Source organism: Talpa europaea (assembly GCF_964194135.1).
Source record: "Talpa europaea genome assembly, chromosome: 15".
NCBI lineage: Eukaryota > Metazoa > Chordata > Mammalia > Eulipotyphla > Talpidae > Talpa > Talpa europaea.
In genome coordinates, this window is record NC_140083.1 from 11,346,531 (window position 1) to 11,370,734 (window position 24,204).

The 24,204-nt window shown below is 42.6% G+C and overlaps 1 protein-coding gene across 3 annotated transcripts in view; it reads right to left on the minus strand.

Moving 5' to 3' along the window:
• Window positions 1-227: 227 nt before the first annotated feature.
• The window catches only part of TXNRD1 (thioredoxin reductase 1), a gene marked incomplete at both ends in the record, with an annotated part of 74,286 nt that continues 50,309 nt past the window's right edge, over window positions 228-24,204 (minus strand). For all 3 annotated transcript variants that reach the window (XM_084255700.1, XM_084255699.1, XM_084255701.1), the window contains 10 exons: window positions 228-290; window positions 7,322-7,456; window positions 9,277-9,372; window positions 10,567-10,674; window positions 12,748-12,904; window positions 14,140-14,216; window positions 14,729-14,821; window positions 17,120-17,345; window positions 18,802-18,917; window positions 19,574-19,716. In XM_084255700.1, the coding sequence (XP_084111826.1) occupies window positions 228-290; window positions 7,322-7,456; window positions 9,277-9,372; window positions 10,567-10,674; window positions 12,748-12,904; window positions 14,140-14,216; window positions 14,729-14,821; window positions 17,120-17,345; window positions 18,802-18,917; window positions 19,574-19,716 (1,214 nt within the window). The remainder of the gene's footprint in view (window positions 291-7,321; window positions 7,457-9,276; window positions 9,373-10,566; window positions 10,675-12,747; window positions 12,905-14,139; window positions 14,217-14,728; window positions 14,822-17,119; window positions 17,346-18,801; window positions 18,918-19,573; window positions 19,717-24,204) is intronic.

Here is a 24,204-nt window from a genome sequence, read left to right on the forward strand (position 1 = left end):
GCTCTGCCGAGTCAGTTCCCAGTCTGTCATGGTGACCCCAGTGGGATGCTGCCTGCCTTCCGCTTACCACCTCCTACCCACGACATCCAAGGGGCCTCGGGTGGTGGAGGCACAGGACACACAGGTGCCCAGGTCCGAGAACCTTCCCCAAAACTTGGCCTTGGATTTGGCACGGGGATGTCCGTGGTGCGGAGTCATGGCGACAGCATCCACACTGGGGCTTAACCTCAGCAGCCAGCCTGGAGGATGCCCCCTCCGGAGCGCTTCGTCACAGACAGCGTCGTGAATACCTGCCGGGAGGAGAAAGCAGAAGAGGGTCAGACCCTGAGCCAATGAGCTAACGGGGTGCAGTTCAGGTAACACCATACAGAGTAAGAATGAGCTGGGCGCCTACTCAAAATGAACAAAGCAGAAGGAAGAGAATGAAGGAAATCCTCCAATTCTCCAGAGATGAAAACGGGGAAGCGTTGTAAAAGCAAGATGAAAGTGGAGAAAAGCCACTTAGGTATAGCTAATGAACTTTCTGACCATGAAGGTAAATTAAAACAAAATAACCACACAAATGCTTTTCAATACTCTAGAAGCAATGCATCATAAAATATCTTGGAGACCTAGAAAGGTATAAAGGCTATTTTTAACAAACCTACTTGTTCAACCAACCAGCTCAGAAATCTGCAGATACGGTTAGAGTCACGTGTGCACCCCTATCACCTCCTTCCCTGCCCCCCATCCGTGCCTGCCATTCCTATGCATTTCTCCCCTAGGTTTTAAACTTTACATGTGAATGACAAGCTGGTGTGTGGGCACTTGTGCTGCCTGTTTTCTTGGTTCCATACTGTATTTCTGTAATTCACCTATACAGACACAAAGTTCAATCCTTCCATTATTCACACAAGAATATTCAACCACGGTAATACAGTACTGATATTGTGTACTACAGTATTCAATTCTTCACACAGTGAAGATATTACAGTTACATATCCAAGCTTCTGTTGCTTGGCCATCCAAACTATTTATGGTCAACATGCTATTTGTAATATGCCCTGTGACCTGCCAGAATGCCTCCTGTACCCAGAGCTGGAGCTATACAGCTCCGTGGAGTCGACTTGTCCTACCCTAAAAAGCTGACCTTCCAAGTCATTAAGTGTCTTACTGAGAATGGAGACCACAGCTTATTTGGGAGAAACCCAGTGAAGGAAGACTCCTGAGTGCCTGCATCCTTGTGGGCACATTTGGACAAACTTTGGTCAGCTGCCCCTTTAATTCCTGAGAAACAACTGGTTTCCTGGTTTTTAACACAAAGAACACACATACAATTCAAGGTCACTTTGACTCTATATAGTGAAAGCAATAGGAATCAGCATCCAACACTTTTGAATAAAAGGGTAAAATACTTTAGTACAAAGGAGGACCTTGACTGAGAAAGCCCTTTGTCTGCTTCAGCTTTAAAGAGACAAAGTATTTTTACTTCTGAAAGCTCTTCAGCACCTCAAAAACTTCAGACCCCAGTAACACAGCCAGTATCTCAAAACATGTAAAATATGAACAGTTCACATCCAAAAAAATAACTCTAAGAGGTCCATCCTTGTTAGCAAAGACACATGGAAATCCTTGAAATAGTTATCCCTTTGATACTACTATGGAGAAATATATTTACACTGAATTTTCTAAGTTTCATTAGCACTCTCAAATTCAGTGCTAATGACACTGTAAGGAAGTACACTCGTTGAAAAGCAATAAAATTCCTTTGTTTGAAAAATGTGTGGCTGTGTACGAGGACAAAAAGACAATATGCGAAAATGAAAATAGTTTTGCTGGGAAAATGCTATCATGGGGAATTTAAAACGCCATCAAACATGCACTTTTCAATGTTTAAAGGAAGAAAGACACAAAGAGCCAAGGAGCACATTAAGACAAATTCCAGGCTTGTGAATTTACAAGCCTAAGTTTTATTTCTCAGAAATTAATTTACAAATAGAAATTTCGATAGAAACCCCATCAAAAATAGAAGCAGATTTTAAAAAAGAGCCCTTATCTGTTCTTGTTCCAATAAACAGGTTGTTAAAGAGACAGAGGAGCTAAATACCCTTGCTGGTTAGTCTAAATGAAAAATCTGAGGGGGCCAAGCTTTCTAAAGATTTTATTTGCACATATCTGCTTGAGAATTTTTACAAAACCCATTTTTTAAACATGAACGTGGGGACTACCCCTTCACGCAGAAGCCAGTGCTGCTGTGACTTGGGCCCCAGCCTCATGGGAACCCCTCACTCTAGACTGTGATTATGTTAACTATTAAAACAAAACTTTTGGGGCCTCCCTGGTGGCGCAAAGGGTTAAGTCTCAGCACCATGAAGCTATGGACAGCCACTACAGCACAAGTTCAATCCCCAACCAAGGAGCTGACCCACATGGCGCAGCAGACCTCTCCTGCCTAGCCCGCTGCTCCCTTCAGCAGTGTATTTCAGTAGATCTGCCTGTTCTGCATCCCACTCTGTCTCTGGTAAATCCTCTCAACCCCCCTACCCCAGCACCTCTGGCCTACACCCCAGCTCTTGTATGCATCAATAAATCTTTTTAAAAAATATAAAACAAAACTTTCGATGCTTTGCACTAAAATTCACCTGGAGACATTTCACAGGGGTCTTTTCTAATGCTCTTTCTTCTTGAGCTATTACTTCCCCCTACAGATAAACCTGATTAGTTGTAATTACTACTCTAAATGATGTGTAGTCAGTTTCTTATTCAATTATGGCTGCTCAGAAGTCCAGAATAAATTACCACCATCAAGCTTCACACTGAATAATGCTAATGCATTCCTATCGCTCCAGGCCCTAAGACTCCCTCTCTCAGACTGACAACAACTGGCGTTCAGTAAAATCCTACTCAGAGCAATTACAGAAGAAAACCCTTTGGAACAGAGGAAGTTTTTTAAGTTCTTACTCCTCAGAGCCAAAGGCTGCTCAACTGCCCAGGTTATTTTATCAAAGTGATCTGAAAGACCTCCTGAAATGATTCCCTCTGCAAATCACCCCAGTTAGTGGTGCGGCTGTGCTGAAAGCGTTAAACAAGATGCAGGAGTGGATTTCAATCATTATTTCTGATCCAGCAAAATGGATCAGACACGTGTGCAATTCAATATAAATGTCTTTGGAGGGCCTCCCTGGTGGCGCAAAGGGTTAAGACGCAACCTATAAAGCTGTCCGCAGCCTCTGCAGCACGAGTTCCATCCCCGGCCGGCCAGGGAGCAACCCACATGGTGCAGCAGACCTCCCCTGTTTCGCCCACTGCTCCGCACAGCAGTGCATTTCAGTCAATCTGCCTGTTCTGTTACCCACTCTGTCTCTGGTGAGTCCTCTCACCCCCCGCACCTCTGGCCTGTATCCCAGCTCTTGTATGCATAAATAAATAAATCTTTAAAAAATTTTAAAAAATGTATTCGGAAAATGAAATTTTAAAAAGCAAGTAAAATTAAAGGGTAGTTTTTTATTATCAGATCAGACACCATAAAATGGCTCAAGTGTCTAAACCTGTCTTCCACCTCCTGGTGGACTTAGTAGTAACACATAAGGACTGCATTCTGAGTGGACCCCCAACACCCTGTGAAGAAAGAGTGGGTCCAGGGCAAATGCAATGACTGTCTAAGTCAGAACCCAGGCTTCATAGTTTAGAGAAAGAGTCCCTTAAAAATCACCTATCAATCAAACAGCACTTTCCCTCTATTAATAAATCTTTAAAAAGATTTTCTCAGTCAGGAGAGGAAGTCTTCACTTCCTCAACCTCTGGCTTCTAAGGAACGAGTTCATAAGCAGAGGTTAAAAAAAAAAATCAACAGGGCCTCCCCTGGTGGCGCAGCAGTTGCGCGCTGGGCTGCGAAGCTGCCAGCAGCTTCTGCAGTGCTGGTTCGATCCCCGGCCACCGGCGAGGGTCCCACATGGCGCGCAGACCTCTCCTGCCGCCCACTGCTCCCCTCAGCAGTGTACTTCGGTCCTTCTGCCTGTTCTGCTCCCCGCTCTGGCTCTGGTGAATTCTTTCACCCTCCTGCACTTCTGACTGTACCCAATGCATGTATAAATAAATAAATAAATCTTTAAAAAAAAATATCAACAGAGGAACTTTTTCAGATTTTATCTATCTCCCCCAAAATATACCGTAATGATGACTTTTCAGTGAAGCCACATCTTTTGCGATGGAAATACCCTGGGAAGCAGCAGCCAACAGATGCATGTCCTGAGCAGCTCCCAAATGCCAAGACTCTCGGGCACTTTGGGCACAGTCTGCTCATCGGCCCTGTGAGTCAGACTGCGGCTCAATTTTATTTAATGGGAAAGCCAGGCCTCTGACAGGGCCAGCTTCACTGAGACCGCAAGCCAGGTCTTGTGTCTCCACTTCACTTCACTTGTGTTGCCACCAATATCATTTCCATGTTGGAATTCCAGGGCAGATACTGCAGGGAGGTCTGTCTGCACAGGGCTTGGGGGTCAGACGCTGGGCCAAGTCACCCCACCTCTATGTCCTCAGTTCCCTCATCTGTCAGATGCAGATGCTACTGCCACCTCCCCAGAGGATCTTGAAAGGAAATACGTCAATACTCAGGAAGCAGAGTACCTGTTACCATAAGCCCACACCGGCATCAGCTGTGGTCAGTGTTAATCCCCTGAATCTGCTTTCCACTAGTGCTTCCTGCTTCCGGCCACAAATGTGAACCATTCTGTTTTGACTCTTCCCATTTCCAATCAGTTGGAAAGTGTCATCATCTCTTTCCCTATTTCCTTCTCGAATAAGTCAGTGTCTGTCCACAGCCACCACCTGCCTCCTCTCTTAACCTTTGCCACCCCAGGACTTCTCCCAACAATGCAGCTGACCCTGTGATCCCCTGTTCAAACCCCTCTCTACTGAATCACCCCAGGATAAAACAGAACACCCCTGCCTTGGTTTGCAAGGCACCTTCCCACCTACTTCTCCAGCATGATTCTGATCTCTCCCTAAGCTCTTCAAGTAATAGCAAATACCAAGGGTCTTTCACTGGCCTGAAGACACCATGCTCCCTGACGGAGTCTTTCATTTGGTGTTTCCTCTGACTAGCTAACACAAACACATTCTTCTCATCTTAGGCAAGGACTCCTCTCAAGAACCTTCCCCAGATACCCCTACTCTAAAGGCCACTTTATATTTACTCTGATCCTAGGACTCGTCACACTCCACCAAAACTGGCATTTCATTTCCCTGCCCCCTGCTTTTAAATGTATCTTAAATCCCTGCTGTACCCCAAGTGCCCAGCAGTGTTATACACAGAACCCCACATACCACATCCCCAGAGACTGCACCCACTGCAGTCTGCCCTTCAGGAACCAGCCACCAGCTTGGAGAACAATTTTTTGAAAGCCCCAGCAAAGCAGTAAACACATTCAGCCTCTGAGCTTCGAAGTCATAAGAGAAGCGACAGATGGAGACGCACAGCAGCAAATGCTTCGAAAGGGCTCCACAGTGTGCCAGGTCTACCCGGCGGAGCAGACCTCTGGCTGACCTCTCTGCAGGCAGGGGTTGCAGGCAGACATCCCGCCTCCTCCCCTCATCTCCCTGCGCAGCTGGCAGTCGCCCTGCCAGATGCTGCTCTCCCACCGCTGGATCCCAGCACAACACTGCCTGGCGGGCGGTGGAGGATAACAGTCTTTCTAGCCAGCTCGCTGAGAGAGGAACTCAGATAAAAACCTCGACACTGGCATGTGCAAGCTGGGAGCCGCCTTTCCCTCTTCCACCAGACTGGAGAAGACTGTTGTCTTGCTTTTAAGTGTCTTGGGCTGCACCGACATTTTAAAGTATATCCAACGGTTGTGGGTTGAACTCAATCCCCCAGAAAGATATGTCTGAGTCCTAACCCAGGGCCTCTGTGACCTTATTTGGAAATAGGATCTTCCCAAATGAAACCAAGTAAGATGAGGTCACACTGCATGAGACTGGATCCAATGACTGGTGTCCTTATAATGAGAGCCAAGTGTGGACGCAGACACTCAGGAGGTAAGGCCACATGAAGGCGGCAGTGGGGAGGGCAGCTATAGGCCAGGAACCACCAAGCCCGAAACCACCAGAGCTGCTGAGGCCGGGAAGGATGCTTCTCCCAGGCCTCGCCTCTGGAGGGAGCACGGCCTCACTGAAACACCCTGACTTCAGACTTCTAGTCTCCAAATGCACCAGAGAATGAATTTCTGTTGTCTTAGCACCGCTCACCCCCCACCCCCTCACCCCACCCTCAGCCCATATTCCGGCACTTGCTACAGCAGTCCCAGGAAACTGATATACTCACTAAAAGGATTTTAGAAATTTTTAAAAAAGTTAAAATTAGTTCTCTCCTTAGGCAGCTAGTCACTACACTGAATAAAAGATATCATCACACATTCAATAAGAGCATTGAGACGCTTTTCCATTTTTATCGTTTAGTTTTACTTCACAAAAATAGCTTTCTCTGAATAATCACGGAACACATTAACATTTCACGCCTCTAGTACAGCCAGGTGACTATTAATGCAGCATCTCCCGAGTCATAGAAAAGGCAAAGCAAAAGGAGATGAAAACATCCTTCCAAGCCCTAAAGCTGACACTTCACAGATTCGGGGACAAGCTCAGCTGTGTGAGAGAGACAATGAGCTCACGCTGACCTGGGTCACTGACTGTGGGGACCAGGTAGCAGCTGCATTTTCAGCTCCATGTCTGAGCTGGTGTAACATGAGATAGTCCCTCCCGCCTTCACCAGGCTCTTCAATAGGCCCACATTTTTGGTTTACAAACCCCAGCTCTTGGATGTGAAATAAAACAGACACCCAGAGGCCCAGAGTGTTCAACAGACAGTCATTTGCTCTATCTTTTAAAAGCATCACTTTCAAATCTCATCCTCTGATAGCAAAAGCTAAAGAGGTAGACGACATCACTTAGCCTCAAGGTGGGTCTGGAATAACTAAGGCGGAAGATCTTTCTGGGCATGAATGGCATATTGACTGCTACGAAAATAACTTAGGAGACATAATAAATAAAAGGTTGAAGGCACCTCTCTATACATCATTTTCATCATTTTTAACACTTAATAGCATGACCTTACTCTCCAGAGCTCGTACCAGCAACAAAACATATTTGACAGAGAAAGTTTCCTTTCCAGACACAGGCCTTTCTTTTGAGGTATTCTCGTTAATAAGCTGTAAGGAAAAACACAGTAAGCTGCAAGACTTGTGTACAGCAGAAAAGAGGAACAGCTCCAGAGTCCTACACCTGCCGGGGTGGATCTGCCCCAGGCGAAGCGTGCACTTCCAGAGCTGGGAAAGTGGAGACCCACCTCTGCACAGACGGGGTGGATCCCAATGGTGCTGTCCAGCTGCGATTTGGTCAGGCCACACTTGAGGGCAGCTGCAAAGCCCTGGGTAACTTCTCCAGCATTTGGACCCAGGACGTGGAAGCCGACAACACGTTCCTAGGGCACAAAGTCATACAGTTATAATGATCTCTGCCCCTTGAACACCTGGAGCATTTCCCCAATCTACTCCAAAAAGCCCCTTTCAGAAATGGCCAAAGTCTTCTATTTATGGAGCTAAAAGCTGTCTAAGGCTGCAGACACACCCTCACAGCCATGCAGACGGCGTGGCGGGACATCACAAGGGGAGAGAGGGAGGTGGCGCACATGGTGACGAGGACCATATACAAGCAAAAGTTTGTAACTCCTTATGCACCGAAATGTCTGGAAAATCTTTTCAAAGCACAGTTATGTCCTCAGCCCCTCTACTGTTGTGTCTCAAATAACCATCTGTGGTATCTTCAGATAAACTATCTGATAGCACAGTTTTAACATTTACAACCCATCAAATTGAAAAATCATTTTAACTAAGATTTTGGGGGCAAAGAGCATAATTCAAAACTTAATACTCTTCCCATCTGAGACCATTTTGGAAAGCAACTTTGAAATACCTGTGTGGGGATTATTTTTGGATAAATCCAAAATCCCAAACTCAGGCTAACCTCTACCAAGAGCAGAGAAAGCTGGTGTATGCAGCTGACAGATTTTCCGAGTAAACTCTGACTGAGCTGGAATATCGGGTCCAGTCTCATCACAGAGCTGGCAAATTGGGCTGCAGAACACCAGGCTTCATCTGAGGTTCAACTGCTACCTGGAAAACCATCTGGAAGGTCATTCTGTTGCCCAGGTGCTCTGAGAGGTTCCATGTAGGAGTCCTACATTATTCATCCTGACACTCAGGGGTTTAATATGTGGATAAAAAGAGCACAGAACATACTAGCACTTAAAATACACTAGATGTATAATGTAATAATATTGACTGACCTCAAAAAATAATGAGATCAAGAAAACATATGGCAGGCTTCTACTCTTTATCAAACCCCACTGTAGAGTATTTATAGACACATGACAGGTGGCAAACATGAAAATATGGACAGGAGAGACACTCCCGACTTCCAGACAGTGTGGCCTCTGGAGGAGGGAAAGAGCAAGGATAAAAAAGGAATACAAAAGGCTACACACAGACAGAGGACAACGGAGTGAAAACAACACAGCCGCTAAATCGCCTGGAATTGAGTTCCTGCTCTGCCAAGGTCTGGGCACAATTACTAAACTTCCAGGGGCTTCAGATTCCTCCCTCTACAAAGCAGGGACAGCTAGAGTACATGCCTCCCGAACTGTGTAAGGATTAGTAAATTAATACATGCAGGCCTGTAAGTACCACCTGTCATATGGTAAGAGCTAAATAAACACAGGCTACCATAAACTGCCTCTGTGGTGATTTCTCTCCTGTAAGAGAAAAACTCTCAAGCAAATAAAGCAAATTGTTAATATTTACTAAATCTGGATGGTAGGGACTTTTCCTATCTTTCTGAAAATTTAAATATTTCATTAAAAACAGACTAACAAAGAAAAAGAAAAGCCTAGCAGATAACAAACACTGTAAGTGCCACTTGAAACCAAGCACCTTTAAATGCTGAAAGTCAATTTCAATGATTGCCCCTTTATAAACACAGTTCTTAAGGTGTCTGTTTGGGTCCTTCATCAACCGAGTTTTTGATGGCTTGCCGACTAACTACACCTAAACACCTGAGCCGGGGACCATACAGTGAGGATCAAACAGTGGGGCATGTGTCTTGCCCCCATAACGTCCACGGAGCTGGAGAAACCAATAGGTAACATACTAAAGTAATGTAATATGTACCATGTGACCAAAACTGAACTACATACTAAACACAAAATGAAATGAGTAGAAGGGATAAAATGAGAATTACACTTACATTATCTTTGATATTGCAGATTATTTTTGCGTAACATTTGTTGTTATCTCTTGATGGAATCGTCCATTCCAAGGGCCAAAAGTAACTATGGTAAACCTAGGACAGTAAGGGCACAATTTAGACCCATTATCTAAAGACATGTTTGTCAAACACTGGGTGCATGTGAAGAGAATGGAGGTTTGCTAGATTCTCACTAAATAATAAAATTCATGCATGGAATAAACAGAAATCTGGTCAGAAGAGAAAATGATTTTACACTCCTTGTTGAATTATCCCTCAACCTTCAAAGAATAAACCTTATGTAATGAGAACAAAGAGCAAGCAAATGAGATAAAGAAACCATGTAATGACTTGCTGTCTTGTATTCAAAAAATAAAAACCTCACCACTATCTTACAGGAATGACAACTGTGGACAAGAAACAAATAGGGCGCCAGGAACAATTACAGCAATTATCTCGTTCTCTTGCTTAATGCTTCCAAGGATATTTCCTCTTTTGGCAGTATTCACCAAAAGTACCAAAGGAGGGAGGGAGAGAGGGAGATTGGGGCCTGATAGAAGGATGCAGGAGCATCCTTACTGAAGTCCAGGATGACTGAAAGGATTTTTTTTCTCCTCGAATTGCTAGCTTATTTTCAAAACATATATGGTTGACTACCTTTTAAAATTATAGTATGTAGATATTATAATAAGTGATTTTCTATGTTGGAATATAATGATTTTTTAATGTGAATTTAAAAACTGAACATATAATAATAACATCATAATAATTACACAGGGAAAAGGCTAGAGAAATTATCCCAAACTGCTAGCAAGTACACATCATAGACTTAAGTCTATGAGCAACTTTTCTTATATTTTCTTATATTTTTCAAAGTTTCTTCAAATGTATTTTATCATGAAAAATGCAAATCCTTATAATAAAGGTCAAAGATTATCAAGAAATATGGAATATATCTTAAGAACCGGAAAATTAATCTTTTGATAGCAATCTATCTTCTGAAAATAATCAGAGAAATGGAAAATAAATTATAAAGACATTCTATTTGAAATAGTAAAAAACTGTAAACAATCTAATAAAAGAAAGGTTTTTCTTACTCTCAAATGGAGTCCAAAAAAATACAAAGATAAAGAATATGAAAAGTATAACGCAAACAGGCAGAATGTTAATAATACATGAACCTGGATCATGGGCATCATATGGGAGTTCTTTGTACTACCTTTCACTTGCAATTTAAATTTGAAGAATTAACAACAGTTCATTAATATAGGAGTAAAAAACAGAACGTACCTCAATATTTTCTTCACCAAATTTTTCCACAGCTTTCTCTTCAGAAAGACCACAAGCACCATATTCCAGAGGAGTAAATACAGTTGTTGGAACATTGTCATAATCACACTTTAAAATGGAAAGAAAATTATGATAAGAGAAATTGCAACACAAAAAAGGGTGTATTTTTAAGAGGTTCACAGTGAGTCGGGAAATCAGACTAATACATTTTCTACCAAAAGCAGGGCCCAAAAAAAAAAAAAAGAAAAGCAGGGCAGTCACAATCCCAAATGTGAACCTGCTACTCGGGTTTACTTAATGATATGACAATTTTAGCAGATGTTTCAAGCCTGGGAAGGCTGATCATGAAGAAATGATTCACTTGGTTTCTCCAGCCATCTACCAACTGACATTAACAAGAACACACTTTTTCCCTCCTGTTAATAAACCAGATAAAAATACTAGTGTACCTAATGCTGACAGTCTCATAGATGAGAGAAATAATAGATAACATTGGACAATCAATTAGGGATACTTATTAAGAGCTATAAAAACATTTTACTTCTACTGTCCAAATAATACCACTTTTAGAATTCTAATAGACAAAAATTTATTAGACAGAAAAGGCTATGTGTGTTAATTGAGCACTGCTGCAGCCTTTCACCAGCAGCAGTATTGGAGTGGCTTTAAAATGCAAACAAGAATGGACCTCCCTCTTGGCGCAGGGGTTAAAGTCTCAGCGCTATGAAGCTATCGCCAGCCAAATAGCACCAGTTTGCTCCCCGGCCAGAGAGCTGACCCATATGGCTCAGCAGACCTCCCCTGTCTCCCCGCTGCTCCTCTCAGCAGTGGATTTCAGTCATTCTGCCCGTTCTGCTCCCCACTCTGTCTCTGGTGAATCCTCTAGCACCCCCTCTCCATACACACAACTCTGGACTATACCCCCATTCTTGTATGCATAAATAAAAATAAATCTCAACCAAAAACTGCAAACATGAATGTGGACCTATGGTACCTGCTTTCGATATGGTACAGGCAACCATTAAAATGGTAATGGAGACCACAGACACACACACACACACACACACACACACACACACAAAGTAAATGATTATTACAGTTATTTCCAAAGCATGGCTTCCAATACTAATAGGGATGCATGACCAAAGGCTTTAGAAGTCAAGCAAGTCTGCAAATGCTGAATTAAGTAAAATAAACAAGTTTCTCTACTATCAGATTTCGTAGAACCTTTAATATGCTGATGTGAATTGTGAAAACTGGATTAATTAAATGCCATTTGGCAAAAATCTACCCAGTCGCTTAGAGGTGAATTGAAAATATGACAAATTCAACTCTCTAAAACAGGATGGAATCTTTAAAACGAACCTCCCTCTATGAACAATAAATACCATCCTAACCAGAACATAAATTCTCGGAATTCTGTTCCAAAGTAAAGACAAACATTCACTTACAACTATAATGGTAGATTCAGGCCCAGATTTGCCTTCCTGCTTTAAACAATGGGGCCAGGGAACACATGGGAAATCTCTGTACCATCCTCAGCTTTGCTGTGAAACTAAAACTGCTCTTAAAAAAAAGAAGTCTTTAAAAAATTGAGCCTATTTTTTATTTTTCTTGTCATCAAGTTCCAAGAAACAGACCTCAGAGTTCAACTTCCTACAGTGACTTTTAAAAGTCACTTTTAAATATTAAGCTAGAATAGTCAACATTCCAGAAGTGGAAGATCTTTTTTTCAGAAAGGTTGGGGGAATAAAGGCCGAATAGGGTTTAAGCAGTTCTGCACAGTGACATTATTACCTAGGCTCCCCAAATCCTGTTAATAGCCTAGATCAGTGCCATAAAAGTGCCATAAAAGAAAGTTATAGTTAAATAGGTAATAATGAAACTGATGAAAAATGCAACTACATAATGAGCATGTAGAACATAACAGTGCTGAAACTTGACTAATCAAGCTCATTTTATTCCTAGTGTGACTCCAAGGTGACAACGTTCATAATGAAGTCACAGTACAGCAGTCTGAACATGCCTTTCTTGGAGTACAGCTAATAAAGCACATCTACGAGGCCACAGTCCAAACAACTAAATTACTCAAGCCCTGGAAAACTTCCCAACTACCCCTAAATACAGAGCCAGGAGTGTTATTAACAATAGTCCTTCCTTGGAGGAGGCCTCCACGCTCACCTTGATGGAGGAGCCAGCATAGAGCCTCTGAGCCAGCAATCTCCCGGCCTGGATGGCCACGGGGGTGAGTTCCAGCTTGCCCTCCAGGATGTCGCCGATGGCGTAGATGTAAGGCACATTGGTCTGCTCTTCGTCCGTAACAGGTATTTTTCCAGTCCTGCAAATTCATTCAGTTAAAATCAAGTTATCACTACTCCTGAAGTAGAACAAAATTCCCTTTCTCGCAAAGAAACCCAAAATTGTGACTCTCAGCTGAGGGCAATACTTGACTGTATCACTAAAAAACAAAGTTCTCAGAGGAAGCAAAAACTTAGAGGCAATTCTGGCTGCTATTTTGGAAATTAAATGAGTGAAAAAATTATAAGGAGCTCTGGAGTGGGAAAACGAGAACTTAGTGGTTAAGAATGAGGACTAAATTGTGATAACCAGGTCTGTTAAGTTATTCCTGCTTTGATCTTGGAAACCCTAAGACTAAGACTCATTTTTGCTAAGACTCATTTTCCCACCGTAAATGGGAATAAGGATAATGGGAATAACAGTAAGAAAAAGAATACCATAATCTACATGAAAGGGTTGTGACGATTCGATGAGAATGCCCATAAAACATAGCACACTAGTCCATGGTTCACAGGAAGCGCAGAATAAATGGTAGCTATTAGCATTAGGTGAGAGCTAAACCTTGAACCCAAGTGGAAACAGGCTAGCAGCTTATTAAGATGATACATTTGGCTGCAAAATCTTTCCTGTTGACCTCTTCAACTCCTTTGTCTTCCCACTCCCCCTAAACAAATCAGTGCTGTAGTTTTAGTTTCTAAAGCAGCTTGTCATTCACAGCACTTGTTTTTGCTTGGAGGCAAAAAAAGTAATACTGGACCACCCCAAGCTGACCCCGCAAATGGACATCAGGGGTGGTGTCCAGGGCAGGATACTTGTCCAGTGGATTGTAACTTTTAAAAGCCCTTGAAGAAACAAAAGTGTTCACACTCACAGCTGTCTCTAAAAATACAGTGACCACTCAAGTGATATTTTGACTTGGTAACTTAAAACATGATTTAAACCTACATACTTATTGACACTCAAAGCACATACCTGCAGTTATCTGTGGATTGGACTCTTTTTCTGAACACACACATACACACACACACACACGTTAACGAAACAACATGCTTGCCAACTTCTCTCTCATTTATTTTGAAAAGAAAAAATAAAATAAAACAAACAGGAAATACTACCATGAGTGGCACACATAGAATCATTTTCTAACCTTAAAAAGGGATTCTCCCTGGTAAAATTTAACTTTAAAAACCAAAGAGTCCACGTCCACTATTAATCAATATTACCATATCAACAACTGAAATACAAATCAGTAAGGCATAATAAATATTTTCTTACTTTTCATTGATCTTTACACCCACGGTTTCTAAGCCAATTTTTCTAGTGCAAGCGTCTCTTCCTATTGCCAGCAACACCTGAAAAATTATTAGCATATTAGTGACTATTAATCAAAAGGCTTTGCTTAAGTTTTTCAATCATATTTTTATCTGCTTATTAAGCCAATCTGACTTCATTTTCCGAGAAGAAATATTTCATTAAGAGGTTTAAACAAATTAAAATCTTTCAGAGGAAAAAAAAACCCTTTCAACAAGATATAGCAGAAATTCTTACCTATTTCTTGTTGAGGAAAAAGGAGACTAACAATTTCTTAATAAATCTGGTCAAGTTTAGACACAAAGACAGCATAGCCTATGACTAAACTGTTTTGTTTTGTTTTGTTTTGTTTTCAAATATGGGCCAGGGATAAAGAACAGGGGACAGAGAAATTCTTTCCCAAAAAAAAATATGTATCACAAGTAATCAAGATATCTTTGAAAAGAACCACAGGTTTTAGAAACAGCACGTGACCACTGCAAACACTCAGCAAACCAGCACTAAGCACAGCATCTGCTCCTGGGAAAGGCTCGCTCCTGGGTCCGCGCCTCACCGTGTTGTACTCTCCCTCGATGGTCTCGTCACTTTGGGTGGACTTAGCCACCACCCTGAGTCGGCCTGGCATCCCTTCTTCAATCTGTTCCACCTAGAAAAGCAATGTGAGTCTTACTCCATAGTAGAAACATCATCACAGTGGATTAATCATGTCCTCCCCTTTACCTAGTTAATCCATCGTTAACACAAAATCTGGCTTGAAAGGCCTTTTATGTCCCATCTCCCGCACCCTGACATCATTAGGAAGATAAGTGATTTCTCCTGCTCTACCTTTCTTCCTTGCCTCTTAACATTTGCTAGCAGGGCTAGTTCCAGAGAGAAGAAGACTCAGAGGAGAGTGAGAAAGAAAAAGAGCCAAAGAAAGCACATTACAGACCCTGAATCAAAACACTGACTTCACGGCTTTTCCCCGGCACCTATGTCAGAGCTCGCCCAGTTCCCTTTGCCGGGACAGCCGCTGTTCTCTCTTTTGAAGATGCACAGCTTTGTCCACGAAGAACAGACATGGGAGCAGGCCATCATGATACAGATGACAACTATAAAGAGCTCAGGAAGGCCAACCAGGCAAGGAGGTGTGTGTTTATCAGAGTGAGGGGGGCTGCTTCGGTTGTTTTGTAGGAATAAGCAAGGTGCAGCACTTGTGCTACACGAACGTGACTGAACACACTCAGCTATAACACCTGCAGGCTGGCTAACAATCACGTCTACCAAGTATGTAGTTCATCTCTAAAGTCTCTGAGTGACAGCCAAAGCATGAATTTCTGCAAAATATTCACTGGGAGAAACCCATGAAATCACCCGCAATTTTTCTACTCTACCTTGGAAACACAACCACTCTGTATGGGAAAACTCCCAAGGGTCATCTCGTGTTCATGATCAATAAACAGGAAAGATTTTCCTTCTCAAATTCCCATCCTTTCTTAGGTGGTCATGCCCCTTTGAATATATTGCAAATGTCTCTCCTGTTCCATTTCAATTCAAATGTTCTAATCTTTGTAGTAGAGTTGAATTAATCCATGGCTTAGACTTGCTTCAAAGTGATAAGGGTCTCATCCCACCTATTCCTTTCTGCTTTACTCATTTTGTGCTCCAGTGAGGCCTTTCTATTATCGCGGGTGATCTCTGCATCTAGAACAATATCATTCCCCAAAGACAGTATTTAGTCCAAAATGCACTCTTCCTCCTCTCTGCAGAAGGCTTCCTTTCCCTTCTGTCACTTTATAATCCATCCAGCATTCTCTGCCTGTCTATGGGGATCACCCTGGAAACCCAAGCAAAATGTTATGTGCACAGACACAGCGTTATTTCACTAGGGAGAGTTTGCCAGGTTCTCAAAGGGGCCCACAGTTCCCATGTGTTCTATCAGCACAACATACACATCCAGCGGCTGTGTTCTTAAGCAGCCAGAGCTGTGTACTTCTGCTCCGTACGATCTAGCACCGGCACCTTCCGGGAGCCATGCTACTAATTCTCACACCACCACCTGAGATTCATCTTAGATGAAGATTCTAATTACTTTCTAAGTATAAGCTAAAATGCTTATAAGTGCAATTATCTCACAAAAATGCTGAGGCAAGTGCAATTATCTCATTTTATAAAGGAAAGTGAGTATCCATAAGGGTAAGGAATCCCCCCTAAGTCTGATAGCTAACAGTTGGCAGAAAAGAATTTGAACTCATGTGATCCTGATGCCGATGCACATATCCCGTCACCATGAAGAGACTTATGGTCCTTAAGTCATTTAGCAATTAAAAAAAAAAAAAAAAATCACAGCTAAAATTTAACAAAAATGTTCCACCTTTATCTGCACTAAAGAAAACTAACAGTAAGATACAGGGATCGATTTTGTCATTCTTATGTATCAAAACATTTGTGGCAATCTTTAAGAAATTCCAAACATAATTTAACATATTACTCAGATTTTTCAAAAGATTAATTAAGCAAAGGAGGCCAGGAAAACCAGGTAACTTCCCAGGGAAGCTCAGAATAATCCAGGGTATCTGTTGACTATACACTACACCACAAGAACTGCCTTATGGAAATTAAAAAAAAAAAAAAAATTCAGCCTAGTCTTGAACTCTCATTTAAATTGGGGATATGTGGAATACAAGTACAACATACCAAAGGTAAAAAAATAAAGGGATGCATAAAGGGAAGCATTAAACAGAAGCTTACCAGAAGAAAGCTGAGAAGGGAAGAAATTAATTTGCAAGTAAGAACAAAGCTGTGGAGGTGGCAGGCAGGTATAAGTTTACACAACAGGGCTGAGGAATCACAGCATCCCGAGGTTTACTATGCTGAAGGGATACTGCCATCACCCACCCCGACTCTCTCTCCTCCCTTTTAACAAGAATCCAGAATTAACAACACTACAGGCAATCCCACTTACTTTTATTGGTACAAACTGTTTTATAAACTTGACACCATGTTCTTCCATATGTTCACCAATTTTGTTGGCCATATCCTGGTCAAATCCTCTGAGGAGAATGGACCGCACCATAACAGTGACATCTAAACCAATGCCAGCAAGAAATCCAGCACATTCCAAAGCCACATAGGATGCTCCAACCACCAGGGTTTTACCCGGGCAGTACGGTAAGGAGAAAAGGTCATCACTGAAAAGAAATTTGGGGGGAAAAGAAAGAAAAGAGGAAAATGTTCATGTGAATAACAACCACGTCAAAGTATTTCTTAAGACTCAGATGCCTTCAAGATTAAAAACATTCCACTAGCTACATACATAAAACAGGAGATTTTTTCATAAGGTCTTAGGACACTCCCTTTTAAGTCACTTATTTGCTATGGAATAGCTTGAGCTGTCGTGGCTAAGCATAGTAAACCATGTGATGACTGGCAGGAGGCCTACTCACTGTGAGACAAAATGATTTTGTACTATTCAGAATAGCTCACTTACATTTAGAACCATACACATGTAGGTGGTGGGAGACTTCTGGGGACTACACCTGACCAGATTAATCAAATATTGTACAAAAAGGAACAACAATGTAAGAAAATAAAAAAGTCTAATAAAAAAAAACATACACATGTAAACTTAAAACCCCTATTCTCATTCTCCTACTCAGCTCTCTTCCCCGGTGGAAGGCCTATGTTCTATCCCCTAAAATGGAACATAATTATCAAGACTAAGGAAAAAGGTAGGAAAAAGCTTTCGACATATTGTTTTTGTAATACAAAAGTCAACTATAAAATGTAAAGCCTGGCAAAATCTTCTCGTTGAATGAGGATTAAACAAGACAGAAGAGATGATAAACGCACTGTCGGGGAATATGCTTTTATATGGCAATAGGTGCCGTCTGAGCTGTCCCTAGTTGAGACACACAGGCTAAAACACAACCAAAAAATAAATAAATTACAACACATTCAGGAAGAAACCCTTGGGCAAAAAGCATCCAAGAGTATAAATTTGTGAGAAATCGATCATAATGACTTCACAATTGAAAACTCCTGAACAATGCCACCAGCACCATCACTTGATGGGCAAAAATAAATGATGCAGCAAAACCTTTCTGCTTGACTCCCTCAATCCAGAAAACCCTCTACACTGACACTTGCAACTACGAACAGTGGTGAGCAGACCAGGATGTGATCAATCTAAAGGACTTCCATCTAATTCCTTCAACATCCACACTGCTAGTGTTAAAGGGTAATGTGGGTAACCCTAGTTTTGCAAATAGGTAAATATATGCACACATATTATTTATTTTGCAAAATATTTTGTGAATATCTACCTGGTTTTACATAGCAAACATTTATAATATATACCCAAACATAAAATTTCAAATAAAAATATTACAAACATATACCTATATACTTATCTATATGTTATATTGGTATTTACTATGGATAAGATGACTGATGTTTAGTTTTGAAATTTTTAAATGTTATCTGCATAAAATAATTATTTCTTTGTTTTTCCCAGTACCCTCACCCTTGGGCAAAGAGGTGGCTAAAAAACTCTATTTCAAGAAACAGATTAAATGGGTTTGAAGCAACCGCCAAAGTAGAGATGCACACAGCTTTTTTCTTTTTTTCCTGGAACGTGTCCCTTACCTGCTGATGCAGTATTCTCTGTCCCCAGGGATACCCAAGTAACGTGGCCTTTCACCAGTGGCAATGAGAAATCTCTCCGCTGTATAAATTGTTTCTTTGCCTTTGTTATTTGTTGCCTACAAAGGAACCAATAAATCAATGTTTATTAAGTTACTGTCCTTTAGAATTTAAGAATGATGCACATGAAATTGAGCAATGCAGTGAGAGAAGACCTGAACAGACAGAGATTTGGTGGAGGTGACAATACTATCAGAGTAAGTGGCCAAATCAAGACTGGAGCCCAGGTCATTGGCCCCAAGTCCGTACTCTAACACTGCACACCAGAGAAATTCCCAGAAGATGAGACTGCAAAATCAACAAACTAGACAGTCTAGATCACAGTGATTATTTCTTTCTTTAGGATAATCTTTCCTCCCCTACCTCCAATCAAAGCTTACCATAAAAAGAAAGAAAAAGGGGGCCTCCCTGGTGGTGCAAGGGGTTAAGACACAACCTATGAAGCTAACCGCAGCCTCTGCAGCACGAGTTCGATCCCTGGCTGGCCAGGAAGCAACCCACATGGCGCAGCAGACCTCTCCTGACTCGCCCGCTGCTCCCCTCAGCAGTGTATTTCGGTCAGTCTGCCTGTTCTGTTCCCCACTCTGTCTCTGGTGAATCCTCTCACCACCCCCACACCTCTGGCCTGTACCCCCGCTCATGTATGCATAAATAAATCTTTTAAAAAAAAAAGAGAGAAAGAAAGAAAAGGCTACCTAAACTGTGCCACAATTACCTTAATCCTGTGAGGACCAACAAACTGCCCATAGGCGTTCTCATAGGTGACTTTTTTCTCCCGCAGGGCCACCCGGTAGCCCCAGTTCAGCGAGCCGATGTGGTTCTGCACAGCTTCAGTCATTTTCTCCCAGTCGTGTTTAACTGCACAAGGAAAGGAGACATGTTTAGCCATTCGGCTGCCCACGGTCGCTCGCAGTAAGTGTTCACAAGGAATACAAAGAGCTGAGCTATTCATATAAAAGGGCAAGTCCTTCATTTCAAGCACATAAACAATCTTTTCATCTTCAAATATTTAACCCCCTCCCCTTTTAAAATTACATCCCCTCTTTTATTTACAATTAAATAATGCAAGGTTTCCTGGCAATTCTGAAGACTAACCTAATCTTACACAAACGTTTTCTCCTTTATCTACCACAGAACCGGAATTTCATGTCGGCTTGTAAATACTGAGGGCTGCATTAATGGGGTACAGTGAAGGCACAGGGTTCTGTGGGTAACCATCTCCACAGCAATGAGGTAGCCAGGCTGGAGCTACAGTTTCTAGACCAAGGGTGGCAAACTGAGGCCCGTCAGCCAGGTCCAGCCCACCACCCCCTCTTGTAGAAGTCAAGTTTTACTGAAATGCAGCCACAACCACCTAGTTACACAGTGACAGGGGCTCTGCATTCAGGGGACAAGTGCAGAGCGGAATGTGGGCAATAGACACCACACATCTCTTGAAGCTGAAAATATTTACTCTGTCCCTTTACTGAAAAAGACCCCTGGCTCTGAATAGGGAACTTTAAGAGTCTCTATCATCGCCCTTCAAATCTACAACTGAACAAAGAGATTTTTTAATGCCCTCACAAAATTAATCCTTTGAATCAAGGCACTAGTAATAAACTTCAGTGGATTAAAAAAAAAAAATCAACTCTTCACTAATACCTTTACAATGACTAGGAAAAGTAGGAGACAGAGAAAATACACTGAGGTTGCAAGAAGAAGGTAGATCCTGGGGAAGCCATGCTTTGGAAGGAAGAAGAGGTTCAATATATTCGGAAAAGCCTTTATCCCCGAAATGAGGCATTTGAGTCCTAGATTCAGGGTTAAGTAGTTGGGCCACACAGGAAGTGGTGAGACCAAGTCTATTAAATATAGTGGCCAGCACTGGAAGTGGTAGTGACAGCACAAAGATTATTTGTGGCCTCCTAGAGATACCACCCAATTTATAGAGTTGAAAAATGTTAGCACTTGAGCAAACCTTGAAGATCAGTTCAATAAAAAGCAAAGTGAATGTAGGGGCCACTGTGGTTGTGATGCCAAGAGGACTGGGGGCTGGGTCTCCTGGCGGTGCTGCAGGGAGCCCTGACGAGCAGCCTCTCTCTGGCCTCCACTACCACCACTACCAAAATAGGTAGGACTCTCAGTTTCTCCATCAGGAATGGAACAGAATAGATGTAACTCATCCCATACGCCAATCATCTACTGCAACAATTACCAACATTTTACCAATCTTGTTTCATACACCCCCTTTTCTCTGTAACTAGAATATTTTAAGCCAACCCCAGACATCATTTGATGGGTGGTGATTTTGGCTGTCACAGTGACTCAGGGATCCCAAGGGCCTGTGATGCTACACATCCTTCACTCCAGTCCTAACCAGGAACTGTCCAGGCCAAGATGCCACACTTCACCCCCATGGAGAAACAATGAGCAAGGTCAAAGGGAGACCTCATTTCTCAAAGTGTACAACTGCAGAACTACTAAATTTCGCTGTACAAATCCTACAGAAAGATATCATATTTTAAAATAAGACACACTTAGGAGTAAATAATAGCACCAATACATTCAATTCATTCAAAGACGGAAATTCAAATTCAACGATTACATCTAAGCCAACCTTAATTCTGTTAAAAGCCGTCCTTTGTGGCTGTCAGGCTCCAACTGATTTTCAAACTCTTCAAATCCACCTTCTCTATCCAAGACCCTTCCTCCTCTGGTACAGCAGGAGCTCACCTCCAGTCCTAATCTCTAGTGGCACATGCCCAGAGGAATGGGACTCGAGTGTGGGACTCAGCATTAAGGCACTCTGGCTGCCCCTGTGATCCTGACCTTGCATTCCCCTCAGAGTACTGAGTTTCTGTCTTATAAATTCAAATCCCTACTATTGGTAGTGACCTGCCCGGAATCCCAGTTCTCTAGTTATTTATGCATACAAGAGCTGGGGTGTAGGTCAGAGGTGGGGGGTAGGGAAGGAAGGAGAGTTGTGAGAGGATTCACCAGAGACAGAGTGGGGAGCAGAACAGGCAGACTGACTGAAATACACTGCTGAAGGGAGCAGTAGGTGAGACAGGAGAGGTCTGCTGCACCATGTGGGTCAGCTCCCTGGCCAAGGAACGAACTCATGAGGCAGTGGCTGCCAATAGCTTCATAGTGTGGTGCTTAACCCCTTGAGCCACCAGGAAGGCCCCACCTCTGACCTACACCTCAGCTTTTGTATATATAAATAAACAAACCTTTAAAACAAAACAAACAAACAAACAAAAAAAAAAAACAGGGAAGTAATTACTGCTCCCTCAGTGGCAGACCCTGGCAGGCATGGCAGACACCGCCCAGAAACCTCTGGTTTTCATAGCTCAGGCAATGAGACTCTGATAAGAGACATGAAAGCGTCCAGCAGGAAGGGACAGAAACTATTATTTGTGAGTGGCAAGTATTTAATCCTCATCATACAGGCAGCACATAACAAAGCCAGAGTTTGTGCCCAGGTCTTTCCACTATGCTAACCTGCACTTCAACAGGCCAGGAACCCTGGTGTAAAGGAAGGACCTTCACCTTAGGTTCCTGGAGACAAGGTCTGACCAAGAATTCCGGTCAAGGCTATGGGTACTGTGGTCAGAAAGACCTCAGTCTGAATCCTAGTTCCACCCATCCCTTGGATACAACCTGGGCTAACTGCTTCACCAAATGGGCACAGCAGCATCTCCCCCAGAGTCCACAGGGTCAAATATGTGCCAGGCTAGGATGGACTAGAGAATAAGGTTGCATGAGATGACCTGACTTTAACCACCCATGCTCACCCTTAGGGTGTCGATGAATCCAGAGAAGTGTGGCGGGAGGCTGTGATGGGTGATGGGAAAGACAGAGCTGCCCCTCTGCGGGAGCCAGGTCCTTACCTTCTCTCCCCACTTTCCTCCTGCTGCTACCCCAAGAATCATGAAAGGAAGTATCCATGTGCATCTCATCCAACTTGGCCTCAGGAAAATTGGGCATTTTGCTAAGTGTACCCTCCTTTCCTCCTACTATCCATCTCTCCCAGAACCACCCAGGTGTCCAGCCACAGTCCTCAAGCCCATCCTCATATGGGCTCCTCACCCATGCCAGGTCCAGCCACACGAGGGTGATTGCTGTGCTTCAAATAGGTTCCCTGTCCCTGCTCTTCACATGGCCTGAATGTAGTGACATCCCCTCCTTTGACTGTCAAGGGCACAATACCTGAGAAATCATCTCCAGTCACCTCTTAAATTACATTCATCAATCCCTCTTTGGGGCCTCCAGGACACTTGGTTTGTAAATCAATGGTATCAGTACATCAATGAAGACAGAATTATTTGTCTGTGTATTTTCCCAGCACAGATGCAAACGTAAACAGCAGACACAACAATAGCATTAAATAATTTCCTAGGATTTCTAAAATGGCTACTAAGAAGTGTAATATTAACTGAAGGATGACCCTGCTGTTCACTGGATATATTCACAGCAGGCTTCCAGGAGGGGAAACATACACTGATGGCAGATTTAGTAGGTGGGCACTCAGAGAAATGTTTCAAGGCAACTCATGTCTAAGATTTCCAGACTTAGAACAAAAGTACTGTTGATTTTTAATGGGGAAGGAAAAGCAACAGAGCATGACCAGTTTGGGTGGGAGCAATTTATCTCAAAGCATGGGTTTATGTCTTTTTTAAATACTTAATAAATTATTCATTACAATTCAGCAAAGTCATAAAATAATTTACCCTAGCTACTGGCTCCAAGAATTTCCCTCGGGGCCTCCCTGGTGGTGCAGAGGGTTAAGCACTGCACTATGAAGCAATCCGAAGCCTCTGCAGCACCAGCCGGCCAGGGAGCAACCCACATGGCGCAGCAGACCTCCCCTGTCTCGCCCGCTGTTCCCCTCAGCAGTGTATTTCACTTAGTCTGCCTGTTCTGTTCGCCTCTCTGTCTCTGGTGAATTCTCTCACCCCCTGCATCACTGGCCTGTACCTCAGCTCTTGTATGCATAAATAAATAAATCTTTAAAAAAAAAAGAATTTCCCACAACTGTCCTACACCCACAGAGAGCTCAGCGCTAAAATCAGATAGGGGTTGGAGTGTCCCTCTTCAAGAGCAGAGGGACATATGGCATTAACTACCCGTGAAGCTGTACCTCATACCTCATTTTATTCTTCTGCCAGACGATGCAGGCTATTTTCTAAAGTCAGCAAATCCCACCTCAACTTTTCAAGGGTATACTCTAAATATTTTTAATCCAAACACTAACCACTCCCTTCCCCTCAACAAATAACCCTTCTCCCAAATACCAGTTCATGAGACAGACTTCTTTGGAGAGAAAAACATAATAGCTTCAAAGAAAAGCAAATATAATTTGCA